The sequence below is a fragment of the Poeciliopsis prolifica genome, unplaced genomic scaffold, assembly GCF_027474105.1.
Source record: "Poeciliopsis prolifica strain line A6 unplaced genomic scaffold, Auburn_PproV2 SCAFFOLD052, whole genome shotgun sequence".
NCBI lineage: Eukaryota > Metazoa > Chordata > Actinopteri > Cyprinodontiformes > Poeciliidae > Poeciliopsis > Poeciliopsis prolifica.
In genome coordinates, this window is record NW_026562427.1 from 1,005,401 (window position 1) to 1,030,545 (window position 25,145).

The 25,145-nt window shown below is 36.2% G+C and overlaps 1 protein-coding gene across 2 annotated transcripts in view; it reads left to right on the top strand.

Moving 5' to 3' along the window:
• vps50 (VPS50 EARP/GARPII complex subunit) overlaps positions 1 to 25,145 on the top strand; it is a 101,281-nt gene that overhangs the window by 30,859 nt on the left and 45,277 nt on the right. For both annotated transcript variants that reach the window (XM_055058920.1, XM_055058921.1), the window contains exons 10-13: positions 9,261 to 9,303; positions 10,902 to 11,000; positions 14,746 to 14,886; positions 20,034 to 20,166. In XM_055058920.1, the coding sequence (XP_054914895.1) occupies positions 9,261 to 9,303; positions 10,902 to 11,000; positions 14,746 to 14,886; positions 20,034 to 20,166 (416 nt within the window). The remainder of the gene's footprint in view (positions 1 to 9,260; positions 9,304 to 10,901; positions 11,001 to 14,745; positions 14,887 to 20,033; positions 20,167 to 25,145) is intronic.

A 25,145-nucleotide genomic window follows, 5' to 3' on the forward strand; every position in this document is an offset into this window, starting at 1 on the left:
TTGAAGGTCCTTAAATACTGGAGTATGAAGACAAAAAAAACTTGAGTATCTAGACAAGTTTAGCACGTACGGACATACCCCAAGACTTGCAACTTTATTTTCATTGAAAGCTGAATCATCAAGGAATTGACACAGGAGAACTGATTATGCATGCTACACTTCTCAATTTTTTTTGTGAAAAACATTTAAATACAGCATTATTCAATTATTTACTCCTTTTTGCTTCTTTTTTTTGTTAAAATCACTGTAATACACTGAAGTTTGTAATTGCATGTGAGTGTAAATAGGTTCAAGGACTATGAATAGTTTGCAAGGCAGTAAGTTCAGTGTATGTTGTCACACAGCAGACCTAGTTTTCTTCTGAGACACGATGGCATATTTGGTATACATCTGGCAGCTTCCAATTTAAGCTTATTACTCCTTATCCCCTATTGAGAAAACATCCAATTACAAGATTTAGAGACTCTGGCAGGCAGCCAGTGAGCTATGACATGCAGATGGCTAAACTGTGAAACACCTCAACGGAAAGGCAGCTAAAAGAAACGACTAAATCACAGGAGACTTTCATTTACATGTGAGGAAATGTTACTGTAACTCACTAACTTTTTTAACATCCACCCCTAATGTTGCGATGCTCCAAGAAAATTATTTTCCCTGCTTTTGTATGTAGAATCGGAATATAATTGGTTGTGTTTAAGATGAATGGATGTAAATATATCAAACTTTTAAGACCGCAAGCAGCACACATGTACTTTATGTTGGTCAATTAGGCACAGCTGATGAAATATGTTTTGTTCACGGAGCCCCACCAGATTTTATTGTTTTGACATTATTCTTATTCATGTCATATTCAAAATAACTTTAAAAAAAATCCTCATATTGGAACACTTAATCTAACTGAAGCTTTTATAGTCATTAATAAAAATGTACTTGTCCTATCCCTATGAAAGGATGTATTTTAACAATACCAGCTTTGTGAAAAAGAGGGAAATCTGACCCATGAATAAATATTATACACATGTGAATAAAGGGATGTTGAAATCTTCTCATAGTTATCCACTCTGAAGAGAAAAAGTACAACTGAGGGAAAAGAACATAACAATCACTTCAGAATAGCTATCCAATTTTTGTGTCGTTCTGGTCTCTTAGAAATGTGTTAAACATTTTAGGATGCAAAACGTTATTAAATAATATTTTTTATTACTTAAGTAATCAGATCAGCATGTCATCTGCCAGGCATCTCCACCCTTTTTTTTCTTGAAGCTCCATATTTAAATTCTTGTCAGGCTTTTGCATATCAGCGTTTTGTGTCAGGAAAATGATAGACCCACAGTGCTTTCTGATATATGCAATTATCAAGCAAAGTTGATGTGAATTACTTTCTGTAATACTACATTGTCCAAAACGCTTCACTCACCTCGTCATGCAGAATGCTTGATGTTCCATAAAATATTCCTCATTTTAGAACTGTGCAATCTTACAGATCATCAACTTTTTAAAAATGCATTTTTATTTCTGGAGGATTTTCCTTCCGGATAAAAGCTATATCGTGGAGAAATGTATAGAAATGGTTTGTCTACAGAATATATATGTAGCATATAGCATCATAATCCAAAATATTTTATAATAGTCAAAATTAACAAAAATTGGTCTGAATAAAAAATTTAAATTATGTACAACTTACTTAAATTGCAAGTGGAATTTGAGCATGTTGTGACTGTATATATTTATAATCCCTCAAACTAGTTGTCGACAGTGAAAAATAAACTCATGCACTTTGGTAGATTGTGCTTGTTAACAATGGGAATGTGATAGTACAAAATAACATTGCAGAAATTGACATTTCTGCAAAACAAGCATTTCTCTTTTTCTGCTCACAACTTTTTAGTTTCACTCTGATGTAAATCTTCCACAGTTGCTGGTTGCGTGGTTGGTTCCTCCCAGTTCTTTTAGTGAAGAGACCAACTATCCTGGCTGACTCTAGATGCTGAATCATAGTGGATTCTTGTTAACTCTAATTCACTTAAGATGGTTTAGTGGAACATAAGGCTAATCAGACAGGGATTAATGAATTGTCCATCACAATGTAGGTTTTGTTTTATTTTAATATTATGTTTGTTTTTATTAAGTAATTGCTTAGCAGATTCACAGAAATCCCTGTTAGACAACCTTCTCAAATTCCAGTAATTTAGAACTTTTTCTCCCCCTTAAGGCAGTAACAATAACTACATAAAGCCTAATTATAAAATCCTCTACAATAATACTTGCTTAATGTCTTATATGGCTGTCTTTTCCATGCTATAATTTGTTCCTCTCAAGGCAGATTGTTGCATGAACCTTCTCTTTCTTCATCCTTGCATGTACTTTGTAGCTCATGCAATTATAAAACACGTCACTACCAGTGTTGGGAATTTCACCACAGGTGCCAGGGTTCAAAACTCCTGTGCACTGATATAGTTAGCTGCCAGTGATAGGCTTAATCAGCTTTGGATGGACCTTTGGCAACAGCCTACATATGTTTGATGCTGATTTTAAAATCCTTCACTCAGACTTGTTGATGGGTGTGTCTGTAGAAATGCTGTGGGATCATTATAAAATGAAATGTAGCTGGCTGGAGGATGCTTTGCTTTGGGCCCGTCTGTCTGTTCGTCCATTTCATTTTATGAGTGCAATATCCCAGGAATGCCATCAGGGAATATTTTTCATATTTGGCATCAGTTTTCATTTGGACTTGTGGATGAATTAAAAGTTCACTGTGACCTCAGATATATTTTTTTAGCCATAATTTAGTAATTTATACTCTGATAATGATGTTTCTTAGCAATGGCTTACATCTGATCCTGACACCTTAACTTAATCTGTTCGGTAAACTAAACCCTAAAATCAACTATTTCTGTTTCATATCTACAAAAATTACAGTAAACTAAAATTTGTTATTCCTGTTCCTGTTGATATTTTGTCATATTATTTATTCCCACAATGCTTTTAATCATCTCTTTAAATTGTACAGATTTTCTAAGCTGCTTTATGAATTTGTTCTTGCACAGACTTTGAAGTGTAAGTGATTGTAGTGTTGCATTTAATAAAGTTTCCCCACTCAGAAAAATAGGTAGGTACTGAAATCTGACTTCTTTTTAACTTTATGCAGAAAAATATTATAGTATTCTTGCCCAGTCTATTTCAACATACCTCAATATAGTTCCTTTCTAATTTTATAAATTTATTAGGATTTTTCTATGAATCAGTAGAATATGCAACCAGAGAACAGACAAGTCCAAGTTTATTTATTTTTTATAATAATATACTGTACTGTTGCTTAGATGTTTTGTTTTACATTTTAAATGCACATTTGTGGAAATTTACAATGCCAAAAAGAGAGAAAACAAAATGTAGTAAGGTATATTTGTTGACCTGACTTTTTCTTTGCTTCTATAATAAATTGAGTCAACACGAAGCAAATGAAATGTTACCCCTCGCTGTGGGAATCCCATTTTTTTATATGGTCTCATTTATTAAACCTCCTCATGGGATGTACTTTGAAATTCCCCAGGCTGACATATACTGAAAAAAACAGCATAAACCAATCAGTATATAAAAGTTTAAATAACACTCCTGGTGAGAAATGCTTGCACATTCATCAGATCTGTTTCTGTTAATTGTACCAGTGGAGGCGCAAGTGTGCAACTCGATGTCTCCAGGGTTCAGACGTTGTGAAAAAATGTCTAACAATGTTTGGTATTTGTTTATTATTCAGGGCTAAATAAGTTTAAGGAAATTAAAATCCAGCAATAAAAAAGGTTACAGATTACAATTACTTAATTTTTCAAAGTAAAAAATAACAAAAAACAAACCCCAAATAGCAGCATTCCGAAAAGAAAAAAACCCAAAGACTTTTACCTTTAGTTTACCACATCAAATTTGAGTTTATTTTTGATTCATGAAAAGTTTTGGTTTTTGAGTTACTAGCAGATAAATACACACTGTCTTAGAAATAAAAACAGGCTAATGTCACTGCTTTCTTTTGAAACACATTGAAATGACTATTTCTTTACAAATTGATGGAATGGATATTTTACTAATCCTACACTGGTTAGGGTAAGTCCAATCTAGTCCAGATTTCTTAAGATTTAGTCTGATTTAATGTTATTGAGATGCCAAGAAGACTAAAAACAGACTGTGGAGGAGTTGCATGCAATGCCAGTTGAGCATTATGTTGCATTATTGGTAGGGGGAAAAAAAATAATAAATAAATATATATATATATATATATATATATATATATATATATATATATATATATATATATATATATATATATATATATGTATGCTTTTATATACATAAACTAGTTGAAAGTTTTGTACTCTTATGTATAACTACTATTCAGTATTACTGTTAACATCAAATCAAATGTATCTACTCTAATCATATTGTTTTTAAAGTGTCTGTAAATTGGATATTATAATAATGACTAACAAAAAATTCTCAGTGTGATTGTTATTTGGAATCGTGGAGAATATTTGAAATTGAAATTTTAAATTGCTTTAGAATTTGTTAGAAAATGTTGTCAGTCTTGTTAACGTGGCAGTGAGATAAACAATCTGAGCTACAAGGCAGAGCTTCCTCATTTGGACATCACATTATCATTTGAACAGATTTGATGCCCTACAGCAGAGCAGGGGTGGCTGGGCACAGTGAATGTGATTGTTCTTTAGTGCTGATAAAATATTCAAATTCAGATATTTGCTTGGGATAAGAGTTGGCTTTATTTTTTTACTCTGACTGTGCGCTAATCAAATCAACTAGTTAGGAGATGAGAACTACATCTTAATTTTGCTCATAAATTAATCACTTTTATGCATTTACCCAGATTCTACAGGGCTTGTTTTTGTTTGTCAAAGCTATTTGAAATAAGAGAAGGCCTCCTTCAGATCTGTTTCTGTGAATGTGTTATCTGTTTTGATTTAAGACCGTTCCCAAGGTTGAAATGATTTCTTCTGTAAAAACAAAACGAAAGCAAAGTACAACTCTAGATCAAAGCTACTCCTTTTGCTCCTTTCACCTTGAAATCTACAACTAGAACTTAACTTGTGCAGAAAAACAACCAACATTTGCAGAGGCGTCGAGTAGAAATGACTAAATCTTGTATAATTTAGTTTGAGCAGGTTCTGCCTGTCAAGCATTCTCATTTGGACTAAACCTCTCCAACCTTGGTGAAAGTCTCACCTTTTGACCTTTTGCTCCTGCATATAGTCTCATGTGCTCTTGTGATAGCATGGGGTGGGCCTTTTTAGGCCCACCCCATACCTCTTATTTCCCTCCCTACCTGCTTTGTAACACTGGGTAACGTAACTGCAGCCAAAAATGGTGCTCCCACAAAACATGAATATCCGTAGGACCCTTTAAGGCACTTATGCTTGTTTAGCAAGTCAGCAAATCGGTGTAAAGGGACAAGCCTCAAAGCCCTGCAGCCTCCTAATGTCAGCATTAATTGAAACTAGTTAAAAGGGGGGAGAAAATCTCCCAGATTTGTATGTGACCCTGCTGAAACCCAGTGGCCGCTGCAGGGAACAGATCACTAATTAGCTTTTTCTTCTCATATGTTATTTATGAATTCTTTCTGATCATAGAAGAGTGCCTGTATTAGGGAGGAACAGCAGCTGTGCACACAAGAATGCACAATAATTATTCTACGTCTATGCAGGATATGGACGGATTAACAGAAAGTGAGAGATTGTTTTTATAATAATCAGTGTGCTAAATATAATGGTGAGAAACACGCAGGTTCAGTTTCCATTTTTCAGATTCAGTGAGTAATATATGTGTAAGCCTTCCTGGTGATACTATTAAGCTTTAGAGGAATGCCTTTTAGCTGTTTTTTTTTCGCAAGTTAATCTCAGTAAATTGGTGTCATCTGAAAGTTAATCCATTCTAGCAGTTTCGTTCAAAAAGAAAAACAGCTCTATAAACAGTAATTGCAATTGAATGATGCTTTCCAAGAATTCATTTCTAATTTAAATGAGTATAGCTTACAAAGCAATGGATGTTGGACGGATAGAGGACAAATTAGTGCAATTATTTTTAGTGCAGGATTTTTTTTAGTTTAAACATAATTATGGCCTTGACAATGGTGGAGAAGAAAAGTTGACAGTTTTCCTGAAGGCAATTACTGACACTCTCAAGAACACGGGCAACCCATAAAAGTTTTGCAAGTTGAGTGGAAACTGGTTGAAAAAATGCTCAATCAAGAGCTCCAACCAAAGCCTTGAGATGATGGTGATGTCAATAGTGTATGAATTGCTGAAAAAAACCAAAAAGCCTTACTATGTTTTAATTTCCTAAATTGAACTGGCATGTCCTTCTGTGACGGCTTCAACCCTGAAAAGGCTCAAAAAATAAATACAGTCTTTACATGAAAGTGAAAAATCAAAGCATAAGTAAATACAGATACCAGTTCAATGTTATCCAGCTGTGAAAAAAAATGTCTGAATACACATGTTGAACTTCAAGTATTTAGTGTGAGCCATGTTGAGATCTACTTCTTCCTAGCTTTCGTTGTTCATTAGCATTTACCCAAATTGCTAATGAACAATTCATTACTGTCATTTTCTGGGGACTGACTCCTGTTCTTTTCCCTGTGCTCTTTTTAATACTGTTCACTGTGTGGTTTAGTTCCAGTTACTCTGCTAAACTGGAACATCGGGACCAGCTAAAATATTCTGCAACGAACCAGTGTATGTTTATCCTCTTGGCATGAGCTCCTTGGGTGTATCTCCTTTTTGTGGTTGCCAGAAGTCTAAAGCCTTTGCTTTTCACTTTTCTGGGTCTCGCCTATGAACATTCTGATGTATTTCCTCAACAGTCTGGACCTGACGGCGATCAATTCATCCTTTTGTAGTTGAGCCAGCTTTCTAACTTTTTCCATTTTCTTTGCCTTGGCTTCCTATCTTTGTCTCCACTGAGGGTATTAGCTTTGGCTTGCTGTCTTCTATTGTAGCTGAGAATCTAATCTGATCCAACTCCACTAATGGCAATTATAGGTACCACAATCTCAGAATTTTATCATTTTTCTTAATTTTCAGCACCAAAGTTTAGGTTTAGATATTAAATTTATTACCATCTTCATATGCATCTTATGTTTCTTAAATAAAAGGGATTTGGTTAAGCTATTCAAAAACAATCCACCAAGGCTCAAGCCTACCATGAACTAGAAACTCCTGTAACACCAAAGGTGAATTTAAAACCAGCATAAATTGACATGAAACCCCTGCTTCAAAATTGACACCTTTGAGCTGTAATGAAATTCACGGGTATCCACATGAACACTCCCAGAGAGTTTGAAGAAAAAAGAAAAGGATTTAAATATTTTACCACTGCAGGAGTCAAGTTGCTTTTATACCATCAGGAGCCAAGTATATCGGTGGTTACATAATGCTGAGGGTCACTTTTAAGTTTTAGTGATGATGTGCATAGTGTCTGGTGAATGTCATGTTGAAAGAGGAGTACCCTCAATCTGATAAATCAAAACTGTACACTTAAAGGTGATGCGTCACAGGACTGATTTCATCAACTAAGAACTGGTTTTGGAATGGACAAAGAAAGCAAAAGTAAATATCCAGTAAGATTCAAGTCTTTTTGATGCCTACAGAAAGTGTGTGAAACTTTAAAAGGAATATTAACAAAATCTTAGTGGTGATTTAGGTATAAAATTAGTCTTTGTCTAATTTTAGAGAAATTCAACAACAATATTTTATACTTCTGCTCCCAATTCTTGTCTGCGAAGATAATTTAAATCCTATTCTCTTTCTTGAAGAAAACGGTTCAAATAAATCAATAAAAGCCCCAAATTACTATGATATTCATTACAACGATGAGTGCGGGTAAACCTCTGGCTGGAATTGAACATTTATGACTTAGTCTAGCATCTCTTCGTAATTTCTCTGCCACTTCCTCATCACTCTCTCTCCAAGTAAAACCAAGATGCTTCATTAGCAATCTGTTAAGGACACACACTCCCTTAGGCTGCCGCAGTCTCACAAGGCACAACATAAGAGCAAGCTGACCTGGTAAAGACCGCAAGCCAAGCAAGCACAAAGGCAGGGGAATGGTGGAACAGCAGATGATTGTGAATGAAGGTAAAGGGTGGCAGAGTCACAAGGGAAATGACTTGGTGTCTCGGGATCGGTAAAACAGTCGCAAAGCTTGCTGCTATTTTTGAGCTTTCCAAATGAATTCATTTTCTGAGTTGAGGCAAAAGCAGAACAGCACAAAGATTATGAAGATGTCTCGTATACAATATTGAGTTATTAATTAAACAAGTTGTGCATTCAGATGTAACTTAAGACACTCAGAAAAATTCAGGAATTGTTTGTAACAGTGCAGGGCTTAGGAAAACAAATGAAGTCAGGCAGAGAAAAGGAAGCTGAAACCCCCTGAAAAAGGAGCCAGGCTCAACAGTGTTCTGGCAAGAGGAGTGTTGGAGAACCGGAAAATGCTCTGGCAGGAAAATGGAGCCTGGATTGGAAGATTGAAAATGAACATGCAGGCTAAATATTTGGATGGCTCCTGTAGAAGCAAATGGACCAGCAGGCTGGTAAAGCTGAGCATTCATTCTGGCAAGCAACATTGAATCTTGGGTAACACTGCTTCAGAAAATAACAGTACTAGATTTAAATTGCTGGTGTTTACCAGAATACTAGATATGGAGCCTGGTTTGGTATTCTGCTCAAGGCATCAGCACAACTCTTCCACCAACATCCTAATGGTCCTAGTGGACTTTAGGGTCTGTCACAGGTGGAGACCTGACTAGGTGGCAAACTCACCCAGTCAGGTCTGATCTCCAATCTGACACAGTGTGATGCAAAGCCAAGTGACCCTTTGCAGTCTTCAGATAACGTAAGATGTATTTTTTTCAACTTACCTAAGGAATCCAGTGTACCCTCAGATAAGTACCACCAGCCTAGAACTTGGAAACATCATACAGAAAGGGTTTGGCCAAGATTTAAGCTGGAACATTATTGCTGTGGGGCGACAGGGACAACCACCATATCAGTTTTCCGCTGCATCCATGCCTACCTTGTTTATGGAAAGGAGACAAAATAATAATAACTGTAATAACTGAACCATATTTCATGGAGAATTATTTCCAGGAGAGCATGAATGATGTTTTACATCTGCTTTTTTTTTTTTGTCAACAAGTAGTAGATAAAAGAAATGACACCTTTTCTGAAACTGAAAATAAATCTGTTTTCATTCCACAGTGAGCTGAACTCTAAACTACAAGACACTCTTGAGCAAATCGAGGTATGTGAATAGTTAGTTTTTGCTACTAAATCTGCTATCTGGAAATAAAATGTTCAAACTTCATATAAAGTAATATGTGATTTTTGCCTTGTGTGTTTTTAAAGATTTCAATTGAAAAAAAGCAAATTATGTTTTAATTTCACATTCAGATTGTTTGGCGTTGTCATTTTGTGTCTGCCACATTTTGACACAATCTCAGAGTCAACAGTATGAGCATGCAAACCTTGTAAATCGTATCTGTGTCATCTCTGCTTGTGTCTTGATGTACGTGTGTGATAAATGATAATGAAGAGGCTATTATGACAGAACCACTGCTGCTGTGCCCCAGTAGATTAAGTGCTTACAGTTGTGTCTGTGAACGGGGGGGAGTTTTGAATGTATGCACACACATATGGCCACTTGTTTACCTATGAGCTTGAGTCGGTAAGCAAGCGATACAAAATCCTCTAAAATCATAAGAATAAACACATGAACAAATATACATGGTTCCACATTTCCACCAGTTGCCCTTGACTGAGTTTGCAGTGAGGGGCATTTTGCTCTAATTGTAGCCCTGGAAGTATTCTGAAGCAGCATGAAAAGACTTCAATTCTACATAACACCATGGTTGAAAAAAAATGCAGCAAAGCCTTGGAAGCAATACACACAGACACACTATGACTTAATGGGGTGTTGGTCCCTTTTTAGCTGTCAAACAGCCTGGATCCATCAAGGCATGGCCTGAACTTGATCACCATCTGGCAACAAGACGTTACCAGCAGATCCTTTGTTTTTTTTTAACACACACATTTTTCACCAGGGATACCCACAAGGTATGGAAAAGTATCAATTCTAATTGATGATGATGGTTTCACACTTCAAAAATAAACTGGGAGGGATTGCTGATTTCACTAATACACTGATTATTTCACAAGAGGATCTGTAGATATTGTGGACTGTCTAGCAGTAAAGTTGTACTATTTGGTGTAGCAATTGCAGAAGGTGTATTTTTGTGTTTACGGACTTGGTCATCTTTAAATGTATACTGTCAAAAGCATACAGCTATACTTTCCAAAGTCACTTCTTATGATTATTATCACAGGAAATACAATAAAATACTGCAATTAAATTTTGAGTCCATGTTGCCTTGTTGTCGTACCAGTAAGTCTGGATGAATTTAATTTCAATTCACGTCAGCCATGTCCATTAGGCTTAGAGCATCAGTTGCAGATTTTTACTTTATCCTCCTGTGAAGCATTTTCACACAAGGCTTAAGAAAACATTGGGCGATGCAAGACATTTGATCACTTGGCCTTTGTAGGCGCTTTGCCATCTGAGCTCAGATTATTGCGTCAAACCTGTCACACATCTCACCACTTCTTAATTTCTTCCAAAACATGTTCTACTTGCAACGCCTCTCTTTTCATCTCTTTATCTTTCACTTAGTTATATATTCACTCATATCCACATCCTGCTACCCTGCCCTTGGCTTGATAGTTTTACATTTGCACATCTGTGTGTTTCTGAATCACCCTGTCTTAATACTTATAATCTCTCTTCTTTCTCCCTTTTACTTTGCCTCCTCCTCTCCTTTGCCTTCTGTCTATTTCTGTCTCCAGGAGCAGCTTGATGTCGCCCTGTCAAGGACTTGTAAGCACTTTGATGTGTTGCACTACACCAAGGTCCAGAAGGCGTACACGCTCCTTGGGAAAACCCAGGTCAGTGGTTTGTCTAATTTGTGCCTTTGGCATTTTGATGTCTGAATAGAATTATACTTGTCCTTATTTTCTGCCTATAGTTTGAGTTTCTCATCTTGACTCAAAGAGGATAACACTTTATTTTTCTTTTGTTCTTTTCCCTTCTACTATTACTTCAGAACATTCATTCAGCTGAAGTGATCAAGTCAAGATTTATTTCTAAAAGTAATTTAGATCTAATAAATTAACTTTAACCTTAAAAACCAAACTACCCTCCTCAAATAAAGCAAAAGTGTCTTTGCCCAACCCAGAACTTTTTGGTTTTAAAGTTAAAAAAGTTGAGGAAATAACCCAATGGGTTGTGATTGGGTTGTCTCTCAAACCATTTGTCTGAAAATGCACAATCCCACTTAAAATTTGTTTTATTTCTAGAGTCCGTAGCTCTTAAACAACAACAACAGCTTATAATGAGATCCAGTTTGATAATTGGAATAAATCTTTTACTTTTAAAGTATTATTGGAGTCTTAGCTCCAATAATAATTCTTCTCAGTTTGCATACATTCAACACCCCAATAGCTAAATGAATATAATATGTGCCTCAATAAGTGACTAATTGATGGAGTTAATTTTTTTAGATACACACTCATAACAAAATTCTTCCTGATAACATGTAATCTTGCCCACGAGTTAAAACATATTAATTAAATATAAAGGTTATGCAAAATCCAGAGTGACTAAAAATGGAAAAGGAGAGGCAATTTGTCAGTTATTTCAATGAAAATCATCATAGAGACTGTCATATTTGTGACAATCTGTGACATGCTGTCATATATTTTCTCTGGTGCTGTAATATTTTAAGCTCCACAGATTTGCTGTCATTACCTTGGAGTACAGAAAAGTTCAGAGTCTTTGAATGAACAAGGCTATGGAGCATGTATGTTATCTTTTGTGATCCCCTTATAATGTCTTTGCCTGTCAGCTCAATGTCAGGCACATACCTTCCCCTTAGGTGGGATTCGGATTACTCTCACTAGTCTTTGGAAAATATAAAACATGTTTCTTTTAAATGTCAAAACAACAGGGAGGATCTGGTCCTGAGCATATGTATACCCAAATGTACTTTACAAAATAAAAGTTATCAACTCTAAGAATGCACTTAGATTTCCATTGAAATGATTTAAAGAAAAGTTAATGATTTAGTAAGACCGTTCTGTTTCAAAAGAGAAGTTATTATGCAGAATACCTTTAGAAAGAGGAACTAAGTTCACACATTTGCATCCCCTGTTCATTTTCAATTAACTGATAATTTTTTGATATCATACAGCAGGTTTAATTTATGTGGCACAGGATTGCCATTACAAAATCTAAATATCCTGTATCCTCTGGTTTACATAGCATATGTTAGGAAGGTTGTGGGTATTTGCCTCATGAAAGCATGAATATAAAACAGAGTTTCTTATAACTTCTTGAATTAAATAATAATCATTAATCACAGGTACCACTAGCTTGCACCTGTGATGATGTCAGTGAATACTTAGTGTGCCTTTTAGCTCCAGCAGCCATCCTTGAGGTGGACGCTGCGTCACTGAGGGTTGTTGAAAAAAAAGTGTCATTGTTACTAGGACAACAAGCCTTTTCAGGCACAATAAAATCTAAAGAGGTCTTTTGGTGGTTGTGCGTTGCCATTATGCTGAAGTGTTTGGTGTTTTTGATTGGTTTGTTACACCTTTCCAAAATCATCTGTTTATTATATTAGTCTGAAATTCAGCTGCTACATTTTACTGACGTATCTGGTTAGAATTGTTTGTTTGTTGATTAGACACTTTGATTTAATACTTTCTGGCTGGATAATTGGTTATGCTTTACAAGCTTCACAAAGCAGGTAGCATTTGGTATGTTTGTTATTATCAAGATACAGACAATTGGATTTGTTTCTCTGCTGTTTATTTTAATCAGGATTTGGAAGAAAGGTACAGTAGAGTAGGGTTATTGTTATGGCGTATGCCATGTTTTTCCCCCCTGCTTTCCTTTCTTTTCAAACAATTTTCAGTGTATTTTGAGTTTTGGTGAGGTGAAAGTCCTTGCAGAAAGAGGTGCTTGAATTACTTTTATGTTGGCAGGATGTCTGAAAGGATTGAGGGCCGTAGTCTGTGGTCAAGGCCTGAATGTAAGAAAATCTAATTACACTCCAGCATCCGTTAAGCGAGGGCATCACTCAGCAGCATGCCGTCGTCTGTTTAAACTCTGGTGTCGTCATTTCTGGAGGGTTCAAAGATGAGACAGTTGAGATTGAGAGGACGGGAGGCAGGATGATGCAAAAGAGAACGTCACTGCAACTATTACTTTCCTTTAAATTGAAAGCAGACACACTGAAGCTCTTACGTGGGTACAGTGGGGGGACCAGGAGAGTGGAATTTGAAACTTCTGTTTACTTCTATGATAAAAAAGCTAAATTATTTACAGAGTTGAAGCAATTTTCTGTGAAAGGTAATAATGGGAAAATAGAGCAAAGGCAAAGGTTCACCAGGGTAACGTTGAAGATAATTAGTTTCTCTAGATGATGATGTGGTAGTTATTACTGAAATACTTCATGTTAGTAATTTGTGATGTAATCTGAAAGTTAAACCTAACATAAGAGAGGAGCACATGTATTTACTGTCCCATACAGACGCTCACACTGTTTTTACGAGTGGAAAAAAAACCTTGGTGTATGGATAGTGAGAGTTTTTTTTTTACTTAAACCCTTCAGCTTATTAGAATGTATACGGAATTTTAATGTGAAGAAAAATAGAAATGGTCTGGCTTAGAAATATATTGAATACATAGAATGTATATATCTGAAACTGACAAACTGTGAAGGTTTTTGATGCTTTGATTTAAGTAATTCAATATGGTTTTGTTAATTTGGGCTGTATTGTAAATGAGAAGGGTAGCCCTGCAATGTGAAGGCCTGTACAGTGCAGTGGGGAATATGTCAATTCCCTCTGACTTACAAAGACAGTCTCTAATTTTTATAGTAGTTTTTTAATGGACAAAGAAAATACCCATAAAACAGAAAAGTATTTTGTATAGAAGTAAAATGGGACAAGCAGAGAGTCTGACCCAACCTTCAAATGAACCTAACAACTGGGCAATCACTTCAACGCAACCAATCAAACCAAACTAATCTAATCCAATTTCCAACCAATCAAATTCATCTAACAGCCAGCTAATCAATTTATCCTAAACCATCCATCCACCAGCCAATCTGTGAGTTTTATTGAAATCCAACTTCACAAAACTGTTTTTTATTTTATTTCTTTTTGTTCATTTTTGTTTCTATGTCAGTCTTAGAAAAGTACTTTGACTGGCAAATCTTTGACAAGAACATTTCTGCCAACTTTACAACTATTTACATTTAATTTATATATTTTTGTCTTACGGTAAAACATTTAATATTTCAATTCAATCACATCCCAGCACAAACATTTTCACCCTATAGCATTACTGATTGCTACACATTTTTGAGAGCAGCTTTATCAATCAGTTCAGTGTGAACAACAGGTGCAAAGGACAGTCTAATCTGTTGTTTTTCACTACACAGTTTTTCAATTTGAAACACCAGGTGGACAGGTTGTGTATAATGTAATAGACCTTCTGGGGTACAGGCACCGGGGTCACGTCCCATATTGAGATGCCGAAATGAATGTTTTGTTTTCAGTTTTTAAATTTTTTACACTATATCTTGACACACTGTTGTCTTACTAATCTTTGCTGTCTCTTTAGACTGCTATGGATCAGCTGCACATGCACTTCACCCAGGCTATCCACAACACAGTGTTCCAGGTCGTCCTGGGGTATGTTGAGCTATGTGCCGGCAACGCAGACACCAAGTTCCAGAAGATGCAATATAAGGACTTGTGCACGGTAAGGACAGGAGTGTGTGTGCAGGATGTCTGTGTAATAATGGGATAAAGTGAGTACTATAACACATGCAAAGCCTTTGCCTTTGCTGTGATAAATTAACATGATGTATCATTTATAGCACACACAACCACACATCAAATTCTTATTTTCTCTTGCAGCTCAACCCCTCTTTCACATTTGTTTTACTGTACAGCCAAACATAAATATGCTTCATTTTATGACATGGGAATTCTTCACAGTTACCTTGCAGGGTGAAGTGAAGGATGAGATAGTGTAGCCAGTGATTGATGCATTGTAGCTCCTCACAAGATAATTAATCTTGTTCCCAACACAGAATAATATTGCTGCGGTAGCACCCTTTGTCAGGCCCACACATCTAAGTCGCCCTTTGTCTTTTTCTGTCCCCTCCTCCTCCCAAACAAATTTTATTTGCATGCTCAGTAAGCCATAACTTGACCAATACATTACAAACTTGTCGAGAGAGCATCCCCCTCGAGGCTGTTTTAATCTGACCAAAAAAATGGAAAGAAAATGTGGGACGGTAAATGTTATCGCATCCTTATGGTGAAATATTCTTTGCTCCATTTGGCATTGCAGTGTGAGAGCACAACATTTGCCAGGGGGCATTACCAGCTGTACTTGTGTCAGCAATGGCCCGTCCTTTACCTCTTACCTTTGTATTACCTCTTTTCTCTGTCACCCATCATCTGTTGCTATGTTTATGCATGTGTCCTTGTCACACTCTTTAAGTTGCTTCTCCTTGGCATTATCAAGTGCCCAAGGTCAAGTCTTCAACGAAATCTGTGAACCAGTTTTGTTGTTTTGATACTTTTTTTTTTGCATCCACTCTTTCAACCTCCTCTGCAGAGTCATTAGCGTGCTCCATGTTCTCAATTCAGGCTGTACAAATATTCCCTGCAATTCCATTTCTTTTTTGTGTGCCTTTAACTGCCTATGAGAGTAAGTGCGGATCTGACCGATGGTGTGCATGAAACTCTGCCATGATTACAGACAAATCTTAGACTTCAGTTGTGTGTGATAGATTTCCTCTCACACAGCGTGTTGCTGGGCTGATTCTCCTAACACTAAAATGGGCACTGTAAGTTCAAGCTCTCTGTTTTCAGACTGTGAGAATGTCCTGTTACTGTTCCAGCTATGTGATGCTAAAGGGGCAGTACATTCTCACACTCAAATAAAGGTCCATGCAAACACCCACATGCACTGTATCTCTGCCAGTGAGAAGAATTTGAACCTGTGTGCAGAAATTATTGGGAATTTTTTTCCTTGCTTCATTATCTTATGGTAGGTTGGTTTCTCCAGGCCATGTCTGCCCATCTTAAAATTATTTGGTGCTTGGGTGCTGTGTAGGCGCAGGGGTGAAGCACAACCCTCATGGAGGCCATAGTCCTCAATGCAGACGTCACAGGTTCGAGTCTTCACCTGATGACCTTTGCCGCATGTCTTCCTCCCTAATACCCACTTTCCTGTCAATTCGATATCAAAGAAAGGCTATTAGAGCCTATAAAACTTTTCAAAAAATTATTTGGTGCTTGATTGCGTAACTCATTAATTCTCTGCTCTCTCATCCTATTGTATACTAACGCTATATTTAGAGCTTTAGACGATGGATTGAATGCTTGTTTCTAAACCGTCTTTACTAAACCTTCTGTTCCTGACCTTTTTGTCGTGTTGCTCGGTCTTCGTAATGTTGTATGTTGTCTTATACTTTTAACAAACCTCTGAGACTTCAGCAAAACAGCTGTATGTATTCTAAGATTAATTTTCACACAGGTAGGTTTGAATATTCCTACAAGGCATTGGGAATGGTATATTTCTCTCCTTGTATAAGCTTTTATTTTTAAACAGAACATGAATGTTGAGAAAATAAAGTCTGGTGAAAAACATGATTTTTTTTGTTCAATATCACATTAAAGTCGCATTTCTCCCCTAAGCATTTGGGCTGGGGTGAGAGTACTGATCTTGTGAAAGCCTGACATAAGAAATAAAAAGTCACTGTTTGCAGAGAAGAACAAACTTCTGACCATGTTCCCTAGACAAATAAAGCTTCAAAAAGTGTCCCAACCCCCTGAACTTGCTGCTAAGTTATGCTCTTTAAAAATTCAGTGGAAATGGGAACATCGGCAAAGGTCAGTTCTGATTGTGAAAGGGTCTTATTAATTTTACAACATCTCATTAAAAGATAGTTTCACATCTTATTCATTCCCTGGTCTTCCTTTTCGTCAATGCAAATAAGAGAATTTTCTTTAAAAAAAAAAACATAGGTGGGTGGAGAAGTTTGGCTATGCATTCTTCTGAACTTTCAGCAACTATAAATTATAAGCCTTTACTAAAGAGTCTTTCCTTTTTGGACCTGAATATCTTTTGTGTGCAGAAGTTTATTTTTGTTTTCATGCTTCTTATTATGTGGTTGTTTTTGACATGTAATAAGTTTGAAATTTGGAAAAATCATATTTTTGTAGTTACTGCTGTTCGTAAGCATAAAAAGTTTCCTAATTTATTCTTAGCAAAGCAGTGATGGGCTGTTAATGTAAAATACCTTTCCTATATTCATTAGTTTTAAAACTTTTGAATGTATTCTTGGAAAAAAAAAGTTTTTGCCGCTGCAGCACAGCAGTGATGACACATTAGTTGACTCAGTTTCCCTTCTGCTTTAGATACTTAGTGGAAATGCAACAAAATGATGAAGCTTCATAAAAGTAGCACCAATTTGTTCAAGTACCGCATGCTGCTATTGGAAAAGCATCTTAAGCTTTGTTCACAATGATGGGTGAAGTGACTGTCTTCAGTCCAGTTAAGTGCAGTTATTATGTCTCGGTCTGTGTCCGTTGAGCCCTTCAACAATCTACAAACACACGTATATCACACACAAACAGAACAGCAAAGCGCTTCTGTGTGGGTGTAGCTTAGGTTACTTCTTCTCATTAAAGGCTCCCTGTGCAGAAGATCTCCACCCACACACTGAAACACCTGTCACCCCAGTTCCTTGGCAACACACTCCTGTGGCCGAAGGAGAACATAAAAAGTCAGTGTTGGAGTGGTCTCGTCCGAACTGGCCTGGAGTTTTTTTAATGCATGCTAGAAATTTACTGAATTAACTGGCTACTGTGCTCTAATGGTCTCCAACCTTCTATAATTGTATTATTAAGAAACCTCTCACCTCAACATGCCAAATTCTTGTGATTGTCTGTGACTTGTTCAATGAGTAATTATTATTATGCCAGGTTGCTCTTAAGTTGCATGACCTTTCAGTCCTGGTTGCTCAGGCTGATTGCAAAGAAAATAAACTGTGAAGTCACATCAAAATTAACCTGACCAGGTAAATCTTCGATCCAATATGCAGGCAATGTATGAAATGTGGATGCTTTATAAATGAAACATGAATGTCAAAGACATTACTGGACTTTGTTATACAAAATATTCTTAATTTCTTCACATAGAATATATATTAAATAGGGTGACCCTCATGGTAAGACAAAAAAAAAACAAACATATTGTGACAGCATCTTGGAACAAAAATAACTTTAGCATTGTAACACATTCCTTGGACTTTTTGCCTCAAAATATCCCTTTTGTGATTCATTTGTTTGTGAGCTTGTTTGCAGGACTCTGCTTTCTGATGGTAGGACCTTGAACTGTGTCAATGCTAATTATTGTTAGCAGCTGAATTTGTCCTAATTGGATCAAGTTGTGAGTCAGGACACGTACCTGTGCACACTCTAGGACCAAAGATGCAGAGTCAGGAATGTTGGTCAAAATCTTAGACTTTTAGTTAGATTCATTTTGTACATTTTTATGAAATGGCGGTTCCACTTAAGTGTTATAATCCTGCTCTGAAAGCTGTGTATGCTTCACTGCTGGCACAGTTTTATTTTCTGACTGTTAGTTCATTCATCTACGGTACTTGTGTTTTGCTACTGTTTTTCATGCTACTTTTAAAAAAGTAGCATGTAATGTTTAATTCAAGTCAAAGAAAATCCAATTGTCAAATGTCAAATATTTCATGACCGTGCATGTGTAAGGTTTGTGAATTCCCTGTATTATCAGTGTAAGGCTCTACTCTTATTCTGTCAAGATTAGATTTTTTTTTTTTTCTAAAAGTTTGACTGCTATTATCCTCCCTGGGAATTCTCAAGCAATGAGGAAAACCTCTAGAGCCAGACGTGCAATAGTGTTTGACCTTAAAAAAATATTGGTGCAGGCAGGGGTTTTCTTAATATTTAAGAATGAAGGCCCAAATTATAGGGTGCTACTTAAATGTTTTGAAACTATTTTTTCCTGTTTCATTGTAATGAAAAATTACAGGTGATGATAGTTAGCGATATACAGTAATGGCTACCCATTGAAAAGTGACAAGTCAAACAGTTTTTGTAGTTGCTTATCATTTCTAACCATGTTTTGTGTCCTTCCACTTGTGTCTTGAATATTTATCTTTGGTGACGAGTTCCAGGTCTTTATGGTTGACGCCTCCTCACCCTAATAATCGGCTCCTTTCTGACATTCTGCTTCAGATTAAGTTTAAGTTGTTTTCAACCAATGATGATTGGATGATTTTGACAGGACAATTTCTGGGGTTGCTTCAACACAGAAGATTGTCTGTTGTGGATGTAATCTCAGAGCTGGAGTTGTAAGGAAGTTTCATTTTACACCAACTCAATACAGAAACAACCCAGAAAACAGCAGATGAGGGTATTTGTTGTATTGCTGTAAAATCCACACAACTCCAGTTATATGTGGAAAATAAGGTGGCAGTAAAGCTGGCTTTTTTCACTTACTAGCAATGCAAAACAAGCTAATTAGATGTTATAAAATAATAAGACTTCCAATCAATAATTAAAGTCTATGGAAGACCTGTTGTCATAAAATATTTCAGTGTGTACATTTGTTTGTCCATCTCATCTCAAAACAATTACAGATCACTTCTTGATTGCAATGTATGCATGACAAATATTTAGCCGAGTTCGTAGACATTTTCAAAAACTGTATTTAGAACATTCATGTAACCTATCCATTAATTTCTTTTCATGTGGGTCTTAGAAGTGAAGTATTTATGACTTGCTGAGAAGAAAACAGTTCTAGGAAATGATGCCTGATCTAGTTTTGTCTTCCTTGCGCTTTTCTTTTGGCAGCATATCACCCTCGACAGCTACATCCCCTGCCTGACAGATCTTTGCAAGGCTCTTTGGGAGGTGATGCTGAGCTACCACCGCACCATGCAGTGGCACGAAGAGCATGATAAACAGAAGGCCGTGCCATCACAAGGTAGCAGTATTCTCTGAGTAATTAGTGCTAGTTTGTAAAGCTGGGCTAGGTTTCCCTCAACTAGAGTTATGTGTGGGTGGGGCTTCAGTCAATCTGTTAAAAGGAAATAACAGAAATGAAGTTTTGTTTTGCTTTGTCCTGACTTTTCAACATTAGCTATCCTTTGATTTGTTTATTGATCTTTTGTTTTGCATGCAGTTTCTGTTAGGCCCAGTGGTTTAGAAAATGAAATTGAAAGATATTTAAAAAAAGCATAAAATTATTTTTGTTATTCTTATTCATGGATCACATGTCAAAAAGCCTAAAGGACAAATGTACGAAAAATACAGCTTAAATTTCTGTTTATTTTGAGGCGGAACAAATTGCATTGCTTGCCCTCAAGCTCTACACTGCGTTCAACTTGGATATTTGCTTGGATATTGGAATGAATTCCCACTTAATTTCAGTGCATCTTAGTTACAATTTGGAATAGCAATGAGATTTTTTGTTTATGTGGTGGTAAGTTTTATTAACCACACATTTCAGCAACAGTATTTCTCAGGATCTTATGCATTCAAATATTACAAGAACACTTTGTGTTCAGAACGCATTGATGGACCCCATTGCCAGCAGAATGAATGCTCAGACCATCAGTCAATGCTCAGTATGACTGATGGTCTGTGTAATGTCAACGCTCTTTTATTTCTTTTACGCTTTTATCAGCTATTGTACAATGAAGAGGCTGACATTCCTAAAGGAAGATCTATTTTTCTTCTTGATAGACCTTTCATCTTAGTGCACTAATTACACAAAATCGTTGCTTGGATGTACATGTAAATCTATTATTGCATTCTTGACATCCCAAAGCTTTTTTTCCCTCTACACCATGTTCATGATTCAGAACATGAAAACACAAAGATAAATAAAGTACTATTAGTGGGTAATGTCTTCCTTTTTTTTCAATATTCAACAGATGCCTTCATCCTTTGAGGGTAAAGGACATATTCTAATTTAACTTTCACCAGTCACATCTATCATCTCAGTACTTGATTGGCTGTCACTTATGTCTTCAGTGCAGAGGTGACCTCCGCTCTGGCTTTGTAGTGGTTTTCACTTTTTTCTCTTTGCTTTTGGGGAGGAAGTGTGTGAATGAATTGGGTGGGGTTTTTGTTATGTAGAGATTTCTTGAAGAGGTTTTGATGATCCCATTGAACATGATGTTCTGACTGCACTGATGCCAAAGCTCCAAACGTCCCCCACTTACCAATCATATTTCTGCAGTAAGTAAAAACTGACAGGAGCTACTTTGGTGGGATATTAAAAATCATGCGCTTAATAATGTGTCAGTCTCTTTTGTCCACAGGGCAAAGACAGTGAAGGTGCTTGGGGTGTCATGCTAAGTCAGAGCCTGATAGCTAGTCCTTTGAGTCTTGTTTTCTGATATGTTCTTTATGCATTCATTGGACATTTAAAAGGTGTTTTCTTTTGTCAACACAAACAGCAAATCAGCTAAACCCACTCACTTGATTTAGATAGCTAGACTGTGAGAAACTGAAGTTCAAACTGAGCGCCTGAACTGGAAACAAGGATGATTTAAGGTACTTTGAATGTTGCATAGCCTTAGAACCAAGCAGTTTGGTCTGAGTATTTCAGAAACTGCTTCTTTCCTGGGATCTTTACATACAAACATTCCTGTAGTTTACAGAGAAATGTCTGAAAAAGAGAAAATGCCCAGGTAGCTGCCATATGGATGAAAGGTTCCTTGTTGGTTTAAAAAAACTACTTGTTTCCTGAAGCCTTTTAGAAAATTTGTGTTTCATTTTTGTATGATTTAAATAAATTATTTTTGTATGATTTATTTAAATCTTGATTTTTAAATAAATTTTGGTTTTCATTTCTTCATTGTGTGTTAGAAATTATTGCTTTGTTATGTTAATAAAATGACCAGACTTGAAAAAAGTTTCCAAGAATTAAGCACATATGTTGTAATCATATCACCGGCTCCTTTATCTGATTTAACAGAGACATTTATGAACATTGCTAAAGTGCATGAAGTAGTACTGTTACATTCAAAGCTCCGTTGGTGTTTTAATACTATATTTTTTTTTTCTTGTTGTGTAAAACATTTTTTAGTTTGAAAACATTCATTATCTACACTGAGAACAGCAAACAGATGGCGGGTGCTGAGTCAAACGACCTGCACAAGCTGGAAAAGAGATTAAAAAAAAAAAACACATTATTGGCTCTGTGTGCATTTTTAGTTACTGATTTGAGAGGAAATGAAGTCCTGTTTTACTGATGTTGACACAGACTTGTCAGGGACAAGGCATGTTAAACCCTATCTTTTCTCCCAGTGTGACACGTATAAAATAAGGCAGCTATCAAAGTAAACCAGCCTGCACTCGAGCCGCTTCAGTGGCATAGAAATATTTCATAGAAAACTTTTGCAAAAAAGGTTTTGAACTTTCAAAAATACTCAGGTTGTTCTCTAGCTCTGCTATACTCACCCATATGCAATTGCGCTCCATCAGGAAGAAAAAAAATAGATAACATTGCTACAATCATTGTCCAGCCTCTTGTTTGCAGACAGGAAAAGTTCTGAAATCGTTCTGTGATTTCAGAAATAAGTTAGGTGGTTTTGTAGAAATAAATTACTGACCTATTACTTTGTCGTCTGTTTGGGTGTAGAATGAGAGTAAAGCTTTATTAATATCTGTAATTTTCTGGAGAAAAGGAGGCTGTCCTCTTAACGGTCACTTGTGGTGCATTTACTGGCAAGTGTAGTGCAGTGCAGATACTCAATTTGCACTTGCATAATGTTAGTCCAAAGGCTTTTCTCATCTGTTTCCTGCAAACATATTAACACTCGCAACTTTTAGGAAGAGAGGTGACTGTTAAGAAAGCACTGATTGTTTTTATATGTTTAATTCTGTAGCACTGATCGATTTCAGTTTTCGTAGATTACCTAATCAGTTAATCATTAGCAGTTTCAGCTTTCTCTCCTTGTTTTTGAGCTTGGTGCTTTCTCCAAATCAGTTTCAATTCATTTTCCCCAAATTATTTTACTGTTTCTCACAGCCCCGCTCAGACAGTGCCATCAGTGTGCTCATTAAATCGAATTTTATGTGTCAAGTTGCTTTCTCACCTCTTACTTTTCATCTTTTAATGGGTCATAAACTTGTTTCCACTATCTCTGTCAAATATTAGTAATTGTAAAAATTTGACCAGTGATATTAGGGTCAAGAGAACAGAGTTGGGAATCAAAATATTCTGCACTGCATTGGAGGAAATAGTTGATTATCCATAAATGGTAGAATTGAAAAATGGAATGGCACTGTCAACTGAATTATATCAGAATAAATGAAAAAAATACTGAAAAGTTTTGCAGCTTCTTAAATTGCCACAATACTCAAATTCAAGCCTGATGTAATTCATGCAATTTCCAAGAATGAAGGGTCAAAAACAATGCATTAAGTGACATACACTTTTTTATCAACTGCTGAAGATGTTTACCTCTGGCAGCTCCAATAAACCAAAATATAAATTTCAATTAAAGACCATCTCATTTGGATTTTAAATATTTGAGTTTCAAGCTCATAGACAAAAGTAGTTATTTCCATCATTACTTGTCTGCCAAATGTTGCCATAGAATGAGGATGTTAGACATTGGCCACCAATGAATGACACAGTGATCACTCACAAAAAGTGATGGTTCAATTTCCAAATTTATTTATTTTTTTTAATCAGGTAACAAACACTGCAGTGGTTTGGTTGTGTTCATCATAGGAGCAGTTAATAGAAGCAGCAGAAAGTCTCACTTTTCTCTACATTGTCAGTTTGTGGTTCTTATACTTATGTTTTTATGTAATTGACTTCTTATCGTCAAATCATATTTCTAAATATACATAGACTATTTTTATCTGTTAGACATGCTATGTAATTAAAAGATTGCTACTTAACTTAAACCATGACAGAGGAAAGTCTGACTTTATCTGTCTGTCATAATACATGTTCTGGATGCCATCAGACACTTTCTGTCAACACAGAGAATATAAGTAAAAGATTAAGAAAATTGGGTACATGTTCTTAGTTGAGGATCTATATACAGTACTTGTCTGACAACCTACCAGTTAATTCAACTCTGTCTTGAACTTGGTAATTTTTAATTGGAAAAATTCTGCCCTCATTACTAGTTCCTCAAAATTTGGGGTATCAAAAAGAACATCAGTAATCTTACTGATGTTCCTTGCATTGCTGGGTCTTTGGTTGATGCCTCAATGAGTTACAATAAGTAGCTGTGGTACTTGTGCTGGTCCCTGTATTTATATAACAATTACTTTCTCAGACACGGTCAGGATTTTTTGCATATCGCTTTTCTCTTAATGCATAAAATCACTATATGAAACTGTTATGGTTTCATGTAGTGTTATGGTTTTTCAGTATTAAAATTACAAAACATTTGCACAAAAAAAAAAGTGTTAGGGAGCAAATCTTTTCTTTCACACCACTGTAATGGTCAGTTATTACATTTTGCCAGATAGATATGGGATATCTTTTTCATATTTTTGCTAGTGTATAATTTATTACCTTGTAAATGGAGTATAACCAACCACACCAGCAGTCCAATTCTGGTAATGTGATTTATTTTAAGAATGACCGCTGACTACTTATTGACTTAAAGGCTAACTGGTGCTGGCTTTCCTAAAAATCTATTTTCTGTGAGGGAAGCAGCTTGAGATTTATCGAAGCAATTTTCAGCTAAAGAGGAGTATTGATGTTGCCATAACGCTGTCAGCCGATCTAAGGGGACAAAAACAATGGAGACACAACAAAGAGGATCATGATCATGATGGAGAAGGAATCGTGTCTGACAGCAAGCAGGACTCAATATTTAGCGGTCGCCCATGCCTGTACTGTTGGCCTCTGAGCCGCTGTCAGCCATGTATTTGTGCTGGGAGTTTGTGACCTTCATGCCTTTTAGATGCTGAGTGACAACCAGG